This window comes from Rhincodon typus, chromosome 15 (assembly GCF_021869965.1).
Source record: "Rhincodon typus isolate 14 chromosome 15, sRhiTyp1.1, whole genome shotgun sequence".
NCBI lineage: Eukaryota > Metazoa > Chordata > Chondrichthyes > Orectolobiformes > Rhincodontidae > Rhincodon > Rhincodon typus.
In genome coordinates, this window is record NC_063346.1 from 35,103,320 (window position 1) to 35,126,612 (window position 23,293).

Here is a 23,293-nt window from a genome sequence, read left to right on the forward strand (position 1 = left end):
AAACGTCAGCCTTCCTGCTCCTATGATGCTGCTTGGCCTGCTGTGTTCATCCAGCTCTGCACCTTGTTGTCTCGGATTCTCCAGCATCTGCAGTTCCTACTATCTCTGATTCAAGTTTGCCTTATACTTTTTTTTTAATCTCTCATTTTGTTATGTTGGGTATTTGCTGCTACTACTGTGGGCAACATATAGTCTGTAGTAATATCCTAAAACAAACATGAGATCATGTGTTTATTCTCCTTTACGTTCAATGACTTGCACATCCTTCTCAATTGGTTTCTGTCACAGTATTGTTAAAATATCCAGCTTGCCTAGTTGGATAACAGGAAGATCTATCTATACGAATTATTTAATATTAAATATTGTTATGCTTCTGAACACTAATATTTTTGCAGTTTTGATCTTAGTAGCAAGGGAAATATTTATAAGTTTAACTAGTAACTTGATAAAGTAGTGAAACTTTAATTAATAGTTAAACCTGTTTTAAACTGCAGGATGTACTCACTCTGCATCTTTTAAATGTTTGTATTCATAATTGTTTCCATGCTTTTTCTGTGTAAACTGTTCAGTGTATACTCCAAGAAAGCATGTTAAAGATGCTGACATAATTGGATAATCAATTATGATGCAGTTTCATTCCGATTCTAGATACAAAACCTGAAGTAAATTTCACTTTTATTTTAAATATTTCAGCAAAAACTGATATTTTCTACTGACCCACTGGAAGTTTTTCTTTTGTATTTCAACTAACGTGTGTTTATTTAGGATGACATCTCCCTTGTCAGCGAAGCTATACTCTTGAGTATTTTGCTGAAGCGAGAAGGGCCTAATTTCATTACAGCAGAAGGTGAGTTTATTACATCGTCTAAGAGTGATGAAAATTTTTGCTACATTGTAGTTTCCATTACTTAACAAATTAATACATATTTAAAAAATCTAAATCTTAACTCTTTTCTTAAGTTTAAGTATTAATCCTAAAACTGTAGGCAAAAACCCAACTACTGCAAGGACTGCTTGGCTATCAGGTGCAGTGTTGATTTTTATTAGGAGCCATCTGGGAGGACTGGGAAAGAACCCATCGTGTGGCAGTACTGAAGAGAGAGTGTTCGTCCAGAACATGGAGGAAACATTGTTGGCAGGGAATCCAATAAACACTTGAGAATGTTTTTTGAATGAGAAGCAGCATTCAAAACAAAATCAAAAATTCAACAAGGTGGGCATTTTAAGTAGATGGGATGATCAGGAGCCAGGAAATTAATCCTTTTTATGGAAATTTTGCTGTCATGTTAATTTAAGCTTCAATTACTGCAGCTTTCAAATTCTAAAAACGACAAATGCAGCACAATTCTGTAGTTTGAAACTGAGGAAGGCTACATATTGCAGTCACTTCCATGAAAAACAGTTTTTTTTTTAAACTTCCAGTCACCATACCATCTTTGTCTATAGTGTTGAAAAACATTATACTTGGAATCTTAAAGGCATTGCTCTATCCAGTGAAACATATAAACATTGATGAGGTGATTTGTTATTTAATTAAGCTTCCAGATGTATGCCACTCTAAAGCTGTTGATATTTTTATTGTTTTAGCAGGCAAATTGTAGATTGTATTCAATTTTTAAAAATGTATAACTCAAAAATCTGCTCGATTGCATGATAATTTACTTAGTCTCTCTTGTTAGGTATTCCACAGATATAATTCCTGCAGTTTGCACACATTTATGTAACATATGCCTGCAGAAGCAATTGGAATAAAATATTATGAATAGACCAAATGTCCAATGTAAATGACGCTCAGGCTTGCAGCAGGCAGCTTATAATAAACATTCCTTTGAAAAACACCATGTTTGATACATACAAGGAGACTTGTCCCTCTCTTCCACAGGACACATAGACATCCAGACTCTAATTTTGGAAAATACTGTCGGGACACTGTGGCTCTGCTGTGTTTTATAAGTTATGTTTCTTCTTTCACTTTGATTTATATAGTGCTCCTAAAATAGAAGAATCTAGGTACTCCCCAGATTAAAAAAAAAGGATAACAAGCCTTCAGTGGAGAGTTAGGAGAGGAAACTGAAGTTTGTTCCTAGAGTAGGATTTTAAGGGAGACATAAAGAATGCAGACTGAAATACATGATTTGAGAATGAGATACCTAAACACACTTTTCACTAATAGAGCATCATCAGAATGCAAAAACTGTTGTGGTTCATATATGTCTCCATGTTGAAGAACTGTATAGTTTTCTGATTTACTCCTTGATATTTTGCTCTAACAGATGGTTCATGCACTACGGAAATAACAATGATACAGTTTTCTGAAAGGTCATGCTGATTTGCACTTGTCTTACACTCAATTACTAGTCGAATTTGTCAAAATATTGAATTCACACCAGTTGTGAGGGTAAAGTCAGTAAAACACCCAGTTACAAATCAGACAGCAAAATGAAGCACCAAAAGAATTTGACAAAATTTTTTAAAGTTTTTTTTTATAATGAACAGTATCATCAGGAATTAATTTTTCTTTTGCATTGTGGTCAAATTCATTCTTGAAAATCACAGATGCTGGGATTTTTTAAAAATCTTTTTCTGACCTTTGTAGTCTTGATGTTGTTTAGCTGTGAATGTCAATGAACAAAGACCATCATTCTATTGGTTTTGAAGTCCGTCATGCTGCTCAGTCACAGAATTTAGGTTAAACTAGAGAATTGTAGCAACACTGCAGCTTTTAACCTTTAAAATCCTTTGATGTACAGTTATCAGTCAATACAGCAAAATTAACATTCACAGATACAAAAGGATGCGTTATTAAAAAGACAGATGTATAATTTGGAGCACAGTATGGGATTATACAATACAATTAGATGCATATCAGTGAGAGGTGAAACCTAACGCTGTTAAAACACAGTTCTGTTTCCATGGCTTCATTATTGTACAAAAGACCAGCAGGGAGGAAAAATTCCGAAAGAAAATCACTCTTGTTATTGTTAGAGCAACAGTAGTTTTCTGTAAACTGTTCACATAAAATTTATTTCAAACCAATAGTTTTTGTGTTGAGGAAAAAGATTTGCTCCACAATACTTGCATATAGCTGATTATAGCTATGAATTGAAAACACGTCTTTATCATGTTTACTTCTTCAAGACAATCTGGTGTTTCGTTGTTTTCAATGCTTTCAAATATATTTATCATGTTGTATGAGATATTAACCCAGAAAATGCTGGAATAGTTCAACCCACAGCAAACAAAATGGGATTTGATGTTTTCCTCAGCTTTCAATTTGTTTTTAATTACAATTTGCTTGAAATAGAAATCGATAATGGTCCGATGACTTCAGTGACACATTTGGAACTTTCTGTAACCAATAGTCTATCGCTTTAACAAAATGGTTTAGGGATACAGAAAGAAATAGAGGAACAACAGAAAAGAAACCAGGTGAATTATGGTTAAATTGGATACAAATTCAGAAAGAGAGTGGATTAAAAGAGGAAAAGCAAGACAGACAAGAAAGTTAAAAATTTGTGAAAATCTCTAGGAATATTTCACCACCTGCTGGAATGAGACTCTATGTTTTCATTGTTTCTTTCCTAAACCTCCACAAATGAGGGTCAGGATCATAAACCATGTCATTATCAGGGTTGTTTGAACACAGGTTAGCAGCCCTGAATGGCCATAATGAGATAAATTTATTTCATTAATGTAAATTATTTCTTATCATTACAAACAGCTAGGTCATTCAACGCTTGAGGGTAACTTTTTATATTTTGGCGAAGGTAACATTGAGCAATTTGAGGCAACTTGAAACTCAAATCATACCACAAATTGCTGTTTTTTTAAACACAATAATACATTAGGAACTGGGAGCTCATCTTTTGCCCAGCAATTTCTAGGTCTTTTTTACATAAGCTCTGAGTAACAGCAGTAATGCTATTAAAAATGTCTGAAGGTCTTTGCAATAATGTACAAATTGTACAAGCCAAAGTTATGCACTTTCATGTTGGCACATTGAAAAGACTTCATATAGTAGTTTCAGGAAGTGTAAGGAGTTCTTCTAATTGTTCAGAATTGTTCAGAAGAACATTAAGTTCTGATGTCTGATCAACATTCAAGTAATTGAGTTTCATTACACAAACCCTTTTGAGGAGAACTTAGATCAGCACACCAGGAAAGAAATAGAAGGATGTGGTTATATGGATTTATTTATGGAACATACACAAAAGCATAGACCGATTGAGCCAAATTGCTTTTTTCTATGCTATAGACTGTGTTGGCTAAATCTTACATTTTCTTGGCTAATACATCGAGTTTTTTTGGAGGACTTTTTCGCCGCAAGTGTAGCAAGATCTCTTGCTGCGTGTTAGCAAACCCGCCTCATTAAATACCTTTCCCGGCCCATGGCATCCCTCTATTCCAGTTCTAGCCTCATTTCACCATGTGTTGTACCAGGAACAACTCACCACTGCTGGATATTATTTTCCACTCTGTCGGCTTAAGTGCCACTATTTCTCTCTGATACATCTTACTCAGACTATCTCTGCTAATGTACCGACCTCCCACAAGACTCAAACTCACAAGTGCCTGCAGCCTCTTCACTCACGTGCTGTCAGCCCCCAACACCACTCACCCTAAATGTCCTCTGTGCTACGTACTCACTCAGCACACCTCCCCATCTGTATCAAAAGTAACAGCCATGCCACCCACTTCCATCTCCCTTAGTACCTGTCTCTGCCTCATTCCAGGAGGATAATAGCCCACACTTAGGCAGAAAGCGTCAAGACAGCTAGTGGGCTCCACAACATCTGGCTTCTCACCCATCATGTGGAGAGAGTCCTGACTCTGACCATTCTGAGTGTCTAACTGACTGATATTGGAGCCTGCCTTTGACTTACTGTATGGGAAGCACCTGACCATAGGCTACCTTCCTTGACCAGGGAACTGCTCACAACCATGACAAACTTTCTAGATTTGTGTCTCCGACTCCTATCTCAATACAGCAATCGTGTGAGCTTGGTAACTTAGCCTGAGAGGACATGGCACGGAAAAGCAAGGCAAAGCAGGGATGCTTTGAGCATTCAGGGAGGAACAGAGTGAGTGAGTGCTTTGACAGCAAGTAAAGAGTCTGGTGATGTAGCCTAGTGCAGTCCATGAGCTGAGTGCATGTCCCTAGGTACGCAGTGTCCTTTGCTGCAGCATTACTGTGATAGTTGTCAGTGCAGCATTGAAGTGCAGAAGCTTACTGTAAGTGCATCAGAGATGTTCCTGAGGATTCTTGGAGGCTGGCATATGTCTGTGGACATGAGGTCCCTGTGGCCAATGGCCATGAACGTGCCCCGAGATGTTGGGTCCATTTCTAACATCGAGGTCCTTTTGGAGTAAGCAGTGCGGTGAAACCAGGTCTGACATCCATGTTGAGAATTCTCGGCCTCTAATTTTATTTGTGCAGTTCGTAAAATAGGAAGCTGCATATTAATGAGGCTCAATGTGCCATTAATAGGGTAGTTAACAAGTAATAATCCCTCTTAATAGGTAACTCATGCTGTCTAGTGCAAAACTCACCTCAAAGTCCGGCAGATGCATTTTAAATGCACTGAGTTGCTGCCAACATAAAGATAAGCTTTGCCAAACTTCTCATGCAATTCTACCTGAATTCTCAACATAGCCCAAGTCATTAAGGCCCCTATAAGATTCTGCCCACTGTGACCTGTACAGCAAAAAAAATTGATAAATTAATTATATCTTTCAATACTGTTAGTGTGCATTTGATCCTTTAAAGTGGCTGCCATGTTTACTAAGGTAGGAACTTTGACTATACTTTCAACATATTTTAGAAACGACTGTTATTTTAATTGTTTTTGTTAAGATAGAATTTAAGTAGAAGTTCTGTGATTGTGCTCTGAGGGTAGTAGAGATAATATGCACTGCCCCTTGTGCTGAAATCACAAAGACATTAGGAATGCTATGTTTATTCTTCCTTTTAAAACTATTGATTTAACTATGGAAGCTTCTTGTGCTTGTAATTTACTTGTACTTGGCATATATTCGGCATTGTTGCTCACTATAGGCGATCACTTATTTTTGTTTTAGTCCTGTGTGATTAGCCTTAAAACTAAATACAGTTATCTATACTTAAACTGGTTTGCAGTTTAATCAGTATTTCAGCATAAATTAATTATTATTATCAAGCTTTCACATTTACAATAACTGTCAATACATATAGCTGTTGGTAAGATTCATGTAATCTACCAATCCAACCATTTATGTGATCTGCACACCTGTAGAAACATATTGGTACTAGGGGTTTACCAATGTACAATTCTTTTATTCTTTATTATATTTTAATGGATGAAAAATAATTTTCTAACTTTGTTCTACATTTGCACTTCCACATATATGCAAGACTGTGCTGAGTTCAAAGTTATTTTATGTAGAAATTACTTAATTGTAGAAAGTTCCTGAAGCATTGCATCTGAATTCCAAATTGGTTTTGCTTTCAGCAGTTTTGATTTTAATCCTTTAACTTATCTAAGTTTTTTTTTCCACTTTAAACAGTGCATCCTATTAAAAATGGTGTTCTGTTTTCAGGGACTGTTATGGATCGTTTGGAAAGAGTTTATCAACGTTCAGGCAGAAAGAAACACTGGTCTGTATAGTGCTGTTTGTTTTGCTCTATTTCTCTCTGTACTATTGTGTGTCAAATTTCCATGATTGACATTTCAGATATTTAAAATAAGAATGCTTATTGTATTATTTGAATTTTGGAACCTACAGTGTAGACAGATCAATCAAAGAGGCAAATCTATGCTGGAATTAATTATATACTACAGCACCATTAATCTGGAACTATATATTGCTTAACCCACTTTCTTTTCCAATACTAGTTTATATTAGTCCTTGTCAAATACTTATCCATTTCACTTTTAAGTTTCTGTGCCTGTAACCAGTTGTGATAAAGCAGACAGTGTTTTAATAATACATGTGAAAAACATTCCTTTCTAATCATTCTCCTTTATTTTTCTTGTGAATTTTTTGTGTCAGCAGCAAAATCAATTTCAGTGCCTAAAAGTTTGCTTGTGACTGATGTTAGACCAACTGATCTTTGATTACCCAGTTTCTTTCACTCTTTTTGTTAAAGGGAGGTGTTGGGGAAGATTTACGCCAGTGTCAGTATGTTCATATACAAAGCACATTTAATGAACTATCTATTCAGTGCACTCCCCTTATCTTCTTTCAGCAGTTTTTGTCATCTTGAGTTTTACTATTTTTTTTTCGGAATCAACGTCTTGTCCACAATTAACTTTTTATCAACTTCCTTGACTACCTATATTCTTCCATCATTATTTATAAACCCCAGCGCAAAATCTCCACCACACTGTTATTCTCCACAATTAGATACCCTGCATCCTAAGTAGTCTAATCTTTTTGATTCATAGAAATTTATAGTACATAAGGCCAGTCTTGCTTCATCCTACGCACTTTCCTCTTGTCCACAGCCTGTAAGATCCTCAACTTCAAATGCCTATCCAACTATATTTGATAATTACTTATGGAATCAGCTTCCACCATTTTTCAGCTAGACTGTTCCAGACCCTAAAAACTTTAATTGCCTCTCAAGATATACTGCCAGTAGTTTTAAGTCTAAGACTTCTAGTTATTGTACCACTAATTACAAGAAATGATTCTTCCCTATTTTGTCTTTTAAAGCCTCTCAGAATTTTAAAAACATCGTTTAAGTCACATCTTTATTTTTTCTATTCCCTAACAATGGTCATTATCTTTCCACCCTCTCATCTTTATTTTTGGTAGTAGCTTGTAAATCTCTTTCATCCCCTTTTTAATGCTCTTTATGTCTTTCCTTAAATATCTCCCAAATTATCCTCCAGCTTTTATAACGGTGGTCTGTTCACCTAAGTCATTTATGAAAATTGGAAAGCGTAATGGACCCAAGCTGGCACTTGAACAGCAACACTGCCCCTGCCTTCAACTATATGTTTGTTTTTTATAAACTTGTGTAAGTCTTTTTTTTTCCCTTTTATATTGACTTTTAGCTTTCTTTAAAAGTTCTCTTTTAACGCTTCCATTCTCCCTTTTTACTTCCTCATTTTTTTCATATTCGTATATTCCTGATTATCTTCAAAATGTCATTTCAACTGCACCTATATCCAGATTATTTACATATGTGGAACCTAAGGAGCCTCAGTACAGATCGCTGGTGTGCGCAACTGCCCAGGGCTTTATAATCATAAAGACATACGTTATCACTAACTTTCTGTGCCTTAGTCATTTCTGTAGCTACTTTAATACATGTACCTTATTTTTCTATGACAGTTTTTTTACACTGGTATTATCAAATAGCTTCTGACATAAAGATAACATTCCTTACATGATTTGTTTTTATCAATGTACTAGATTTTCTCAAAAAGTGATAAAATAAACCTGCCTTTTACAAGCCATATTAACTCTCCCTGATTTGGTCACACTTTTCTAAATGCTCATTAATCTTATGCACAACCTATGGATGTTTATCCACAAATGAGGGCAGATTTGCCTGTGATTTCCTGTCTATCCCACTCCACTTTCTTGAAACATAGCATTTGCTACCCTAGAGTATACAGTAATTCTCATTTCTAGAATTTTTTAGAGAGGTTTGGAATACTCAGTATCTGAGAATGGTAACATTTGTAGTTTCACTCCCATTAACTTTTTTTTTAAAACATATATTTGTTTTGAATACTTTTTCTCATCCTTATTCCAGTCTCACTTTCAGCTTCCTTAAAAATGAAAGTAAAATGCGTAGCAAACATCCTCACTTTTTTCCATCTTGGGTATAAGGTGACTCCTTTGTCTCTAAATGGTCACATCTCTTTAACCGTCTTCAGTATTTTTGCTTATAAAATCTCTCACATTGCAACTGACTCTGCCCGTTTACATTTAGATAGTATTTGCATTGTTTTCTTTTTAAAGTTCTTTTAAAGTTTGATAAAGACTTCAGAAATGAATGTCCAGATTTTCTGCTGAAAACAGTTTTGGGATTTTAAGTAAAATCAAAATATAACTGTTCATCAAAGATTTCCGTTGTGTTTTTTGAGCTGCTGATTATTGACCCTCATATTTGGTAAAGGAACTTGTGCCCTTGATAAAAAGTCAAATGAAATCTAGAGGATGCTTGGGTCTAATAATACGGAGCTTATGGTTCGATAACCTTAAGGAAAATCATTTTTTGTTGCATACAAGTTTGATCAAGTTCAAGAAATACTTTAGGTAGAATAGAGGCATCAGATGGAAAGCACCTGTCTTAAGTATGGTTTAGGAATGTCTGTGCATCAATACTGTGGAGACTGCTGACAGGATTTCTCCAATTGATTGTCTTCAAATCTCACCTCTGTACCTGACAACTAGTGGTTAATGCCAGGGAACATTTTGACCACTTCTTTCAACTTGGTTATAGATCTGATAGTTAGTGTTGCATTTATGTGCAAGTGCAGTTAAGCAGCAGACCAATTTGGCACATCAGCAGAAGTAACAGTGGTAAATGCTGTTTGAGAAAACTTGACCAGACATTGTGAGGAAACAAGCATTCACTTTCAGAGCTGAAATCAGAACTTCAAATTGGTTAATCTTCTATTTTTGAAGGTGGTATGGGAAGAGTATTTGTTCCCTTCATTATAACATATCATTAAGTATTGACTGTAATTCCTAATTTGTTTAGCTATGTCTTATATATATGTTGGTCTTTTTACAAATATTGCTTTATTTCCTGACAAAATGATATGGTGTTACATTGAAATGGTTTCACTTTATAAATTGTAGACTTTGCAGTATGTTTAGAAATCTGATTGACTTTCTTTACAATTCCTATGACCTTTATATAATCATTGTGCAATATATTTAGGTTGGCTGTACGTTACAGTGCTGCACTTTTAGAGCTGATTGCTGCCACTATTGCCCCACATATTACCACAATGCTGGTACATGGGAAGCAGGTAATTAGGACAGCATTTGTGAGATTTGGTATCATCTTCAGTGTGTCATAGTTCCACCCAAATCTTTTTTAATGAATGCCTTGCACTGTATAATTGTGTGCTAATGCTTTACTAGCAACCACCAGAGATAATGTCCATTCTCTTCACTTAAATGATTTCTTACTACTTTTGTGCTAGATTTGCAGCATGTGTTTGATTAATTTAACTGAACAGCTAGTTATGCTTTTTTCTGAGCAAACAAAGCATTTCATTTAATAACTTTCTTAATTTAAGTGCTTATCAATTACATATTTTCTTAATTATGCCTAGCTGCATCCATTGTGATTCTCATGTTTTTGACTTGCATATTTATCAGCTGTGCTTGTTAAAACATTTTTCACTAACTCCTTGTTGTACTCCATCAAATCCTCAATGCTTGTTCCATTAGCATTCCCACATCTCAATTTTCAGAAAGTACAAGTTGACATTTTGACACAAAGCATACTCTTTACACTTCTCTTAAAACTATTATTGTATGTAGTTCATGACAAACATCTAGATTTGACTTTCTACCAATGTTATGTAAAACAAAGAGCATTATTGAGTTTTTGGACAAAGATAAAATGTATTTATTCTAACCTATATAAGATTTTGTTCACTTATCTGAGCATAGTACATGGTTCATTATTTTTACTTTTGCTAATTATTTTTTAATTTTTTTGTTGCTGTGTGCTTTCATTTAATTTTACTTTAAAACCCATGCTACTGCCTCCCATTAATAAACTTTCATTTTCTTAAACTTGGAATCTTAGAGACTGTCCTCTGATTAATGACACACAAGACATACAAAGCACATGCTGAGGTCTGTCTCCATAACTAGTATTTCCTGAAACAGGTCATTAGCATGTCTCCAGAGGTGACAGCTTGAGAGCTGCCACTCCACATCACATATGGCTGACTAGGAAACTTTCCCACTCCGTCCACCTGCAATAGGAAATTGGAAGGGTTTAGAAGTTTGTTTAACCTGTTTAGCCACATTATAAATGCACCTTTCATGGCTATCAAATCCTGAAGTGAAACTCAAACCCTTCCGTTTTAGTCCAGAGTCAGGACACTGCCCACTGTGCTACAAGACCTTCCCCCCTCCATAGAGCCAGGGATGACAAATATATGTTAACTGAGCAGTTCCATCCAGTCTCTGGTAGGCCAAGTATCAGGGAATGTTTCTTACAGTTTAGGAGATTAGTGCATCAAATTTGATATCACTCCGGTGTTATTCCAACAATCTGTGGCATCAGCACGCCTTCCACATGGCATAGCAATGCAGACTGCACACCTCAGAAGGGAACAGAAATGGGTCCTATGTGTGGCAAGGAGAGAGAGAGAGACATACACAATGTGAGTTTGGACTGGATGAACAGAGGCTGTGGGGTGCAAGTTTGAGATTGGGGAAGGTATCAGACTGGGACTTGGTGGTGGGGTGTGTTTTGGCACACTGGGATTCAGTAAGGAGTCTAGCATATTGGGATAATGAGGAGACTGCAAATTGTGGCTTGGATGTGCACTGGCAGGTTTTGATAAGGGGGCTGGGCAGCTATCAGTTTGGGACTTAGGACAGAGAAGCAGCAGATTGGTACAAAGGCAAACAGATTGAGACTCAGTTAGTGAAACAGATTTGGGATTCAGGAAAATGGTACCATATTGGATCATGATTTGCATGGGAAGTGCGGTGAGAAGTGGAGACTGGAGTACTGTAGATTACGACAAAGTGGTATAGCCTGGCAGGTTGGTACAGAGGTGGGCAGCAGATTGGAACTGGGGATAAGTTGGGACTCAGGAATGTGGAATTTTAGTTTAGAATTCAGCAATCAGATTTGGATTCAGGATAAAAGTTGAAGATTTTTCTTTTGTTCACAGGTTGTGGGTGTCACAGACTAGGCCAGGGATCATTGCCCATATCTAATGGCCTGAGGATGGAATAGGGAAATAGACAGTGACAGGGGTTAAACAGAATGGCTCAGATAATGAGGAATAGGTGTAAGGATGTGGGATGGGGGACGGAGGAGAACTATGAAATGAGACAAGAGATGGCGGGGCAGGCTCGAGGGGCCGGATGGCCTACTCCTGCTCCTAGTTCTTATGTTCTTATGTTCTTATTGTATTTTGAGCAAGAATGAAAATGGAAAATCAGATTTTGGACTTTGTTGGAGGTCAGAAAAAGAGTTCTGGGGAATATTGGTGCTCAGCATTTCCTTCAGAACCAAGGGCAACAGCAGTATGTTTAGTGGTAGCATTCAATAAAGTTTGAGTGAACCATTGGGAGTTTACAATGGAAAAATAATGGAAGATTATTTTCACTGGTGGCAAATGGGAAAACAGTGATGGAGATCACTGTGGTAAGATGGAGTTACACTATGGTTTCAGATCTTGAGCTGAAATACACATAGTGGTGAGTTACAAAAAAGCTGGGCGTGGCCCACTGCAGTGCTGTGGATTATGTCTGTGCCATATTTCCCATTTCATCAGTCTCCCAGGTGGGACCCTATATACTGAAGTCCATAAAGACTACTGCAAATGCATTGCTCTCATCTATACACCTGGTCACCTGTTCGAAAAATTTAAATCAGTTGGTCAGACATGACCTCCCTTTAATCCCTGCCTGTGCAAGTGCAGAGTAATTCTGTCCCTCAGAAGTGCTTCAAATAGTTTCCATTTCACTGAGTTTAAATTGATTGAACTGTAGTTTCCTAGTTTATCCCTTCCTCCCTTCTTAGATAACAGTACCAAATTAGCTGTCCTCCTGTCCTCTGCCACCTCTCCTGTGGCCAAAAAGGAATTGAAAATTATTGCCAGTACCCCTATGATTTCCTGTCTTACTACACTCAATAACCTGAGATATGTTTCATTTGGACCTAGATATTTATTTACTTTTAAGCCAGCCAGACCACTTATAACCTCCTCTCTATCTTTGCTAATTTTAAATTCTATCACAGTCCTTCTCCCTGATTTCTATATTTGCATCGTCCCTCTCACTAGTGACCATCAACACAGAGTATTCATTTAGAACCCTACCTACATCCACTAGGTCCATGCACAAATTGTCATTGTAGCCCTTAATGGGCCCTGCTCTTTCCCTGGTTATACTTTACCCTTAAATTATTTATAAAATAACTTAGGATTTTTCTTTATTTTACCTGCCATTATCCATTCATGACCCTTTTTTTGCTTTCTTAATTTCCTTTTTAAGTTCCCTCTTGTACATTCTGTACTCCACTAGGCACCTGCTCTTTTGAGGCCTCAGTATCTGCTATAAGCCCGCCATTTTGCCTTTATCCAATCCTGGATATCCTTCAAAATCCAAGGTTCACTGGATTTGTTGGTCCCACTAGTTATCTGTATTGAACATGTTGGCCCTGCACTCTCCCTATTTCCTTCTTGAATGTGACCTACCTAAATGTATCTTCTCCCAGTCCACTCTGGCCAAATTATACTGATCTTCATTCCGTAAAATTAAGCCAGGACCACACCTTCCCTTGTAGAACATTTACAAATTAGCTTAAAAAAAGTCTCTGAATGTATTTTAAGAATTCCGGTCCCTCTAAATCTTTTGAACTGTGACCTCCCCAGTTAATATTGCGGAAGTTGAAACACCCCCATTATCACCACCATATTACTCTTACATTTATCTGAAATGTGTCTACATATCTGCTCTTCTATTTCTTCTGACTGCTTGGGGTCCTGAGTTGCATTGAACCTAACTTTGCAGAAGGGTCGTACAGTAGACACAGGATCCATCATGTACATAAATTAATTCAACGACAATTTTGGATAATCACAAAGTGCCCCAAAAATTGTAAGTTCAAATACAATTTTGCATGAATCCAATTTAATGTGCCACTCTGCGGGACCTTGAAATCTGAAATTGGTATATGTTGTGCTTGTTTTAATCACTTCCATGCCACTGTGGTCAAAGATAACTTTTGCAAAATATTGCCCGCAGCAAGTGCTATGATTTCAGATTAGGAATTCCCATAAACTCAGTTGATATTCCTGCCTCAGAACTGATCTTGATGGCAGTCTGTGTGATCATGTCTCAGTTGCAATGCCTACTGTCTTAGTCACATGGGGAGGCGATGGCCTAGTGGTATTATCACTGGACTGTTAATCCAGAGACCCAAATAACATTCTGGGGACAGATGGTGGAATTTGAATTCAATAAAAATATCTCGAATTAACAGTTTATTGATGACCATGATTCCATTGTTGATTGTCAGGAAAAACCCATCTGGCTCATTAATGTGCTTTGGGGAAGGAAGCTATTATCATCTTTACCTTGTTTGGCCTACATGTGACTCCAGACCCACAGCAATATGGTTGACTCTGAACTGTCCTCTGGGCAACTAGGGATGGGCAATAAATGCTGCCTAGCCAGTGACGTCCTCAGCTGTTAATGAATTAATAAAACAGTAACTGCATGGCCTCACCTCTGAGCTGGTCACTCTGTGTCCTTTCCCAGTTTCAGTCACTCTGTGGTCCTATATTAGAAATGGTCTTGGTGCGGCCCTTTTAATGGTCTTTTTGTGATCTTACCTTAGTAGCACTGTAGCCATGTAACAGTTGCTTTATGGCCCTCTCTCATTTACAGTTACACTTAGTTGCAGACTCTATCACTGTTCTATTTGAAAAATAGACCAATGAGAGTTTTTTGTCTGTGGACTTATTCTGTCAGCTGTCTCCTCCTTCATCCAGAGGTAGAGTACTTGAAAGCTAAATGATTCACCATCTGATATCTTCGCTTAGAACTGTCATGATGCCCAGTCAGGAGCCGGGAGTTGAAAATTTGAGTTGTCACCTCTTTTGTTGAACCTGTACTCATTTCAAACACGTGCCACATATTGATATTCACATCTTTAATGTACAAGACAACCCACTCAAAGAAGATGTATTTTAGATCAAGTAGGTGTCATGTGAACAGCAGGAAAGCTGTTATAATGTTTTCATTGTCATGTTAGGTTTGAAACTGTTACAGCTAATATTCATATGTACTTTTTTCTGAACAAAATAAGTTGTGTTTCAGCTCATTTTAAGATGCGTCTTTTAATGATGGTTCATTTTGAGCAGTTTGACAATGGAAGGAGGCTCAGTCTGCATCACTGGCCATGCCATTACTGGTGATTCATGCATGGATGAAATGGTCTACATACTGTGTCTACAGACCTAGATGTAAAAATTGTGGCACTTTTGCTGTGCTGTTCCAAAATGTACTTTATTGAAGTTGTTTATTTTGTCATCAACATTTTGAATGAATTTCATGAGGAAAAATACGTTGCTGTATCTCAGTATTTGAAAGTGCTATAAGTATGTTGCATTTTTTGACCTGCAAAGGCTTGAGTTGGGTAGGAATAGGCTGATTTTAGCCCCACTTTGTTGATAACTATTTTTGTAATAGGAAACAAGGAAAATCTTTCAATACACACTTGATCTCTCATCAACATATTTAAGGACTGGAACTGTTATTTTAGACATACATAGGACACAAATTTAGCAGTAGGAACAACATTTGAGCAGACTGAGTGCAGGTTATCTCAATAATAAGTTGGTTGTTTCCACCCATTTTAGGCCCAAATCATGAATACAGCACAACACATGGCAGTTTTCCACAATCCCAAACACCCTTATAGACAGTTCCCACAACCCCTCCATTTCTTTCAGAGATTTTTTTCTTTCTTGGACGTCCTTTCATTTCTTGGTCAGATTTTTGCTGTGTGCCATTTTTATTAGTTTTGTTTGTTCTTTTCAGAATCATAATTATTTTCTCTTTTTATATCATTTTCTCTCAGCGATTATTTATGTTTTCTGCTTTTTCTTTTCCCTCTCTCTCTGTTGTTTCTTACATTTCCTAAGTTACAATAGCTTGCTTTTAAGTAGCACCTTCAATATAGACAAAATTCTTAAAATGCTTGAAGCATCAGCTAATAGGAGCAGCTTTGCTTTTTCTACCCTTTCCTCAGCTGAGAGAATTGTCCTATGATGAAAGGCTGAGTAAGTTGGGTCTATATTTTGTGGAGTTTAGAAGAATAAGCCCTAATTTCATTGAAACGTTCAAAATTAGGAAGAGGCTTTACATTGTGGATACTGAGATGTTTTGTTGGCTGGGAAATCTAGAACAAAAGTGTACAGCTTAAGGATAAGGGACCAACGATCATTTAGAGTTGACTGAGGAATTTTTTTTTCCTTAAAAAGTTGTGAATCTATCCCGGAGGTCTGTGAATATGCCATTATTACATGTATTTATGCTAAGCTAGACAGATAGTTGGTATCACAGGGAATCAAGGAATATGAGATACAGGCAGGAAAGTGCAGTTGAAGCCCAAGAGGAGCCCTTATCACATTGAATAGCAGAACTGGCTTTTTAGACTATATAGTCTTGTCCTATTCCAATTTTTTAAATGTTCTTCAGAAAGGTAGAATCAGGCAGAAATATTTACTAGTATTACATGCAAATTTTAAGAAAACGCTTAAAGAGGGGAGGAAGCTAGAAAAGTTTAAACTTGAAATTCCAGAGGACAGGATTGAACTATTTCTGATTTGACCACCTTTATGCATCTTAAGATGCCCAGCACCGCGTCTAACTGAGAAGCTCTACCTAGGGACCTTTGTACCTAAGATGGCACTTTTCACCGTATACTTTTCACTGTACTCATTTGACTACTTGTGACAATAAAGCTGATTCTGATTCTACTCAGAGATAGTAAGAACTGCCGATGCTGGAGTCAGAGATAACACAGTGTGGAGGTTAAGGAATACAGCAGGCCGGGCAGCATCAGAGGAGCAGGAAAGCTGACGTTTCGGGTCGGGACCCTTCCAAAATGTCAGCTTTCCTGCTCCTCTGATGCTACCTGGCCTGCTGTGTTCCTCCAGCTCCACACTGGGTTGTCTCTGATTCTGATTCTAACTCTGTAATATGGACACTTCTAATTCAATTGTGAGCTGGAGGAAGAGAAATGTAAAAACAGTCCTAGTCAGAAAAATGGAAAATTCTGAGGGTATGAAGTATGTATGCATGCATAGCTGCACAGAAGTATGAAGGACATTGTCAGAGAATTTTTACAGCATAGAGGGATGCCATTCAATCCAGATACTCTGCCAGGTATTTACAGAATAACTCAGTCAGTCCTATTCTCCTGCTTTATCTCTGCGTCCCTGTAAATTTATTTGCTTCAAGTGCTACTCAGTTTTGGAAATCATTGTTTTGCCTTCGACTGCCTTCATAGGTAGCAGGTCCCAGATCATTATCACTCGTTCTGTAAGACATTTTCATTTAAATCCCAGTATTTCTTGCCTGAATCCTTGTACTATTAGTTAGTAGGAGCAGCTTTTTGTATTCCTTATTTAAGCCTGCCATAATTTTGTATATCAGTATCAAATCTCCCTTTAAGCTCATTTGAACATACAAGTTAGAAGTGGAGTTGGGCATTCAGCCCTTCTAGCCTGGTCTGCCATTCAATAACATTATGGCTGATCCAACTGTGGCTTCAACTCCACATTCCTACCTACCCCTGATAACCTCCAACTCCTTTAATAGTCAAGAATCTAACCACCTTTGTCTTAAGAATATTCAATAAGCCCACCTCCGCTGTTCTTTGAGGAAGGGAGTTCCATAGACTTACATGCCTCTGAGAGGAAAAAAAATTCCTCATCTCCATCTTAATTAGGGACACTTTATTTTAAACTGTGTCATCTAGTTCTAGTTTGCTTCAAGGAGAACAATTTCAAACTTTTCCAACCTAAGCTAACGTTTTAACTAAAATCTTTCAGCCCTGGAAACATTCTGGTAAATCTCTTCAACACCCTCTCAAGGACCCTCAAATCCATTTGTGAGGAAACACAGAAATATTACAGAGTGGGGCCATTGAAAACTGTCCTGTCTGCGCTGGCTTTCTGAATATTTTGACTCAGTTCCAATGTCCTTTCTCCATAACCCTGAATATTGTTCCTATTTAATCATCTAATACCTTCTTGAATGCCAAAACATGAATCTTGGGCTCACCCAGCCTTGAACATTCCAGTAGAACTCAACTCTGAGATAAAATCTAGTCATCGAACCTAAAACTAGAGTGTCAAATATTAGCATTAGGTGTTGAAAATGCCAGTCAACATTAAAGATGAATTCAACAGATCTAATGTAAACTCAAATTTTCACGAATGGCATCAAAGAGCTACACTTTCTTTGTTTTGTACATCTTATCATTGACTTTAGGTAGAAATAGTCTTAAGACATTGACTACAAATTTCTGTTACTTTCCTATGTAATAATGTGGTTCTTCCTTAACATTCCTTGTATTATTTAGTATTTATCATAGCTATACAATGGGTTTATGTATTCCACTTTTAAGGGTTGAGTATAAAGTCCATGGTTCATTCTGGAAGCAGTCTATGTCCTTTGGTTTGTAATTATCTGGCACTATTACTAATAACCAGCTGACATTGAGAAGTTTTCCTGTTCTTACTAAGAAATGCAGAATATTGCTGAGAAAGAGGCATGCTGTTAATGCTATCCATCTTGCATTCATCCAGCAGAATCACAAGAACACCAATGTCAAAGGTATTTTTGCGATTCTGTCCTGATAGTGCAACACGAACAGCTTCAACAGCATATCTCTTTTTTCATCAATACTCAAATACCAATCTCCAGGAACGGTAAGATTTCATTTTACAAGTTAATCTTTTATAGAAAGCTGTAACATTCTTGGTTCAGTTTTGAAATAGGTCGAAACAAAATAGATTTACAGAAAATTGTGCACACAGGTAGGTGTTTATCGAATATCTCAAATGCAGTGAAAAATTGATTGTTAACTCTTCTGTGGCTAAGAACATTTGGGTCACTTGATAATTTGGTTGTTATTCAGTGTCTGAAGCCATGGCTTTATTTAGCCCTTTCAGACTAGGATGGACAGTACTTAATTTCTGTTTATTTGAGCACAATTGTTTCATAGATTTTTTCTCGCTCATTGATATGTTCATAAATTGGAATAGAGCAGGATTAGTTGACTTTATATTATCTTATGCAGCCAATATCTAGTAGAATTATGTTTTTTTGTTACCAGGTCTAATGTACGCTTCACTGCAAGTATTTTAGGTAAACAAGTGGACAGCCTTGCTCCATCAATTACTAGGGTTTTAGTTCAGGGTAAACAAGTAAGTATACACCTTACTCATTGGTACAACAGTTCTTTGATACATTTTCTTTCTTTATTTAACATTGATATTAATTCTGCAATCTTTTCATGAGTCATTTTTTCTAATATTTATGTATCATGGGTAAGTTGTGTAAAATAATAAAATACATTCAAATTTAAACCATACTATATTTCATTTCCATGCCTTGTAAAGCGTGCCCATCCTTTCAGTCAGGAAATGATTCATTTTAGTTGCTGTTGTGAGTGAAAAAAATTCTTTCCCCAGAACATTCGAAAGAACAAAGTTATATTCCACAAACTAAGCAAATCCTAAAACACTTTAGTTAATTTAGTACTTTTTGACATAAAGACATTGCTGTAATGAAAGGAAACATGTCAGCCAATTTGTAGAGAACAAAATCCCGGGAAGAACAATTCTCTCTTATTTATTCATTTGAATGAGGGAATTTTTTTTTTAAGTTTTTTTTTATGTAGTTACCAATTTCCTTTCTCTATCTGTCCAAGAGATCAGCTGTGAAAATATGAGAGTTGCCATGACAAATGTACTCTTCCAATTCCTTTGAATGAATTTTCCAATCAAATAAAACATGAGCAATTTTTTGGTGTATTTGTGTCTATAAGGGGAGATTTGACTGAATTCCATTTTGTGTAGTGCCCATCAGACAAAAGAAATTAAACATTTTCATTTCAATTGTTTAGACCTGGACTCATTCCCAGATTCTAGAGATGAAAGCTGTGTTCTAAGTCATTGTACCATACCATCTGTTTGGAAAAATGAACTTGATTTTGTTTGAATTACCCTTAATGTTTCAATAATTTTATGCAAAGGGTGAGGAATAACACTCCGGAAGCCTCACATTTTTTTGTATATGTACCTAGGTTGCTAAACCTATTAATTTAGCAGAGCATTTTGTTTTAACAGTGCAGCAAACTGGTTAAATAATAGATCTTTTCCTAAGCATTTAAACATTGCACAGATATTTTTAAAGGGAGTTGCAGTCTGACTATCTTAATATCTAAGCACCTTCTCCTCACAATGTTAGACAAACCATTTTCAGCATTCGCAAATACGTTTAAAATTCTTGTTAAATAATTTCTGCTTTTTTTGTCAGCACATGTCAAAGTAGCATATAATAGAAAAGAAATGAACAGCTATAAGGAAATATATAGCATCATGGAGAGGCTTTTCATCACATTCAACATGGCATCATGAGTGAATGAATGTTGCTGCATGTGCTGCTACAGTGTTCTTATGAGCTATTTCCGATATAGTTAGAATAGTGGTGTCAACTCACTTTCACACCCCAAACTGGAGACCAACTTTTAAACAATGTAAAATGATTTAGAGCTTTATTGATTGCAAAAACTAAAAGGGAGCAAAAAAAATTGACTTGTTTATTGCTCTACATTTTGCCTTTCCTTGTCTACATTTAATGACTTTTTTTATGTGTCCCGTATATATGACAAATAAACGAGCATTTTTTAAAAACTCAATCATTTTTGAACTTCTTTATAAGAAGGAATATAAATTATATTTTAAATGATCTTCTATAATTAATTGCAAATATTGGTGCACATTTTTTTTCAAAATGTGTTTATCAAAATGTAATATGTGGCTCATATTTATGTGTACATGTTATGAATAGATTCTTCATTCACTAAGCTTTTCTCACTGCTATTTGCTAGGTTACAATAGGAGTGTTCGGACATGAAGAGGCAGTGATTTCAAACCCCTTGTCTCCAACGGACATAAAGAAGATTGTCTACTCTAAATGCTCCCGGCATGATGAAAGGGAGGCGGTGCTTCAACAAGAACTAGTCATTCATATTGGTTGGCTTATTTCTAATTCTCCAAAACTCTTCCAGGGCATGCTGAAATTTAGAATTGGGTATGTTAAACATGTATGTTATTTGACTTTTCAGCAAGTCCTTATTGAAAAACTGATTTTTTTTTAGTTGAAGACATTAACATGCATAATAATTTTGAGGGAAGTAAATGATTTAATACCTGTAGAGTTGACATTAGGTAGGTCTGATGAATAACTGTAAATTCTTGTGGTGAGTTTAGCAAGTATAGTACCCTCTTGCCACTAAATGCATTTCAGTGGTGAACCAAAAAGTGAGATGTAATTTTTGTAAAACTAACTTGGAGCATCTCAGATATCATATTTTCGATTTTTGCCTTTACTTGCTTGTTGTGCTTATCTGAAGATGCTGCAACTTCATGAATAAAGAACAGTGTGCGCCATTTGCCTTACCATTATTTTGACATAAAGTTATAGGTATGTGTTTTTCTTCAAAAGTGTCATAAGAAGTTAGATAACATCTGTCAATGTATTAATACATCTTAACTGCCGTTCTGGACTAATTGATAAGAACGGTAATAATCATCTTTTGATTAATCCGGTCATCCAAAAATTTCGGATTTTGTAGATGGAGAAAGTGAGGTTCAGTAGCAGTTTAAAGTTATATAGGTTTGTTTGATTGTTAAATTTGTTTAATTATTTATCCACTTCTCTTTTAAAAGCTGCTATGTGTATTCCTTCCTCCAAAGTTTCTGATGGAGCATTCCGTAACTTTACAAAGCTCTGTTTTTAAAAAAAAAATGTGCAAATTTCGCCCTTCATTTGACTTGTGGAGACAGTAACATAGTTGTAATGCCACTGGACTAGTAATCGAGCACTAATGCTTTGTGGACATCAATTAAAATCCCATTGTGGCAATTGGGGTATTTTATATTCACTTAATTTTCTGAGACTGAAAATTAGTCTCAGAAATGGTGGTCATGAAACAATCTTCAGTGGTCGCTAAAAATTCACCTGATTCATTAGTGTCCTTTGAGAAAGCAAATCTGTCATTCTTTCCTGATCTGGCCTACATGTGACTCCAGAGCCACAGGAACCATCTGAAATGGTCTAGCAGTCACTGTTCAAGGACATTTAGGGATGCAGCAATTACTATGCTTGCTGGCGATGCCAATATCCCAAGAAATAATAAGTTTAAAAATAAATCTCTTGGCAATTACCTTAAATTTATTTCCATTGTTTGCGGATTCCTTTTTATTCTTTGTTTCAGTCTGTTATATTCCAAATATGATTGTTTCACTTTTCTCCTTTCATCCATCAAATCCACAATTTCTTCTAACATCCATTTTTGCTTGAAATGTTTCACTTTTGTCAGAACTTAACTTTCCATTAGGCTCTTCACGAGCGAATTAAACTCAATTTCTATCTTTGTTGTTTCTTCCACCTGCAGTGCTAAAATAGCCAATCTTCAAAATCCAATTTCCTCAATTTCCTAATATTTTATTAGGAATTTTCAGATTGATATTCATTGTAGCAACCACCAGCGTGTGATCACAGTCGCAGTGTGCTCCAGGGTATGATTTTGATTCCTTAATGCAAGTTTCTGAAATAGCTATTTACATTGAACATAGAACTGTACAGCACAAGAATGAGCCCTTTTATTGCAATAAAATCAATCTGATTTCACATTTGTTCTTCTGGACTCTTCCATATCCAGCTTTAGCCTGGATTATGCTTGAATTGTATGTTTATAATAACCTACTTGTTCTGACAGAGCCAACTGACCCACATGTCACATGTTGTATTCTTCAAGACTATGTGCAGCAACAATTCCTAGTATGCGAGAACTTCCTACCTTTGCATTGAGATCACCCGTGACAAAGGTGATGTCTTGAGAACGACATTATTTGCTTGATCATGTAGAAAACCTCAAGATTTGGGTTGGGGTGTATATTTCGTAAAATTTTCACCTTGAAAGGTGTACCTACTACTGTGACGAGGAGAATTCTCTGGGAAGTAGCTAAAACAAAGTTTCTAATCGAGAGCCACTGTGAATTCTTTTTCATAATTCTTTTTCATAATTCTCTTTCCCACGTAGGTAATGACTCCACCATTTTAATGGTACTTCTGAGCTCCCATCCACTTTATTTCACATAACCAAGATTATTGATTCATAATCTGCACTTCTCTTGAAAGACATTTTGGCTTTCCCTGTTTGATTGATGTTTTTGCATTCTAAGCCATAATTATTTTGAGATCAGATTTTTCCATTCTTATGTTTGTTTTCAAAGTCTTTCACAGGTTGTGCAATAAGATGACAACAGTCCTGTTTCAT

General features: G+C 36.4%; 1 protein-coding gene across 1 annotated transcript in view; it reads left to right on the top strand.

Moving 5' to 3' along the window:
* The window catches only part of phkb (phosphorylase kinase, beta), a 205,780-nt gene that overhangs the window by 156,267 nt on the left and 26,220 nt on the right, over window positions 1-23,293 (top strand). Inside the window, exons 16-20 of the mRNA XM_048605984.1 lie at window positions 649-662; window positions 766-847; window positions 6,577-6,634; window positions 19,061-19,151; window positions 20,840-21,042. Coding sequence (XP_048461941.1) covers window positions 649-662; window positions 766-847; window positions 6,577-6,634; window positions 19,061-19,151; window positions 20,840-21,042 — 448 coding nt within the window. The remainder of the gene's footprint in view (window positions 1-648; window positions 663-765; window positions 848-6,576; window positions 6,635-19,060; window positions 19,152-20,839; window positions 21,043-23,293) is intronic.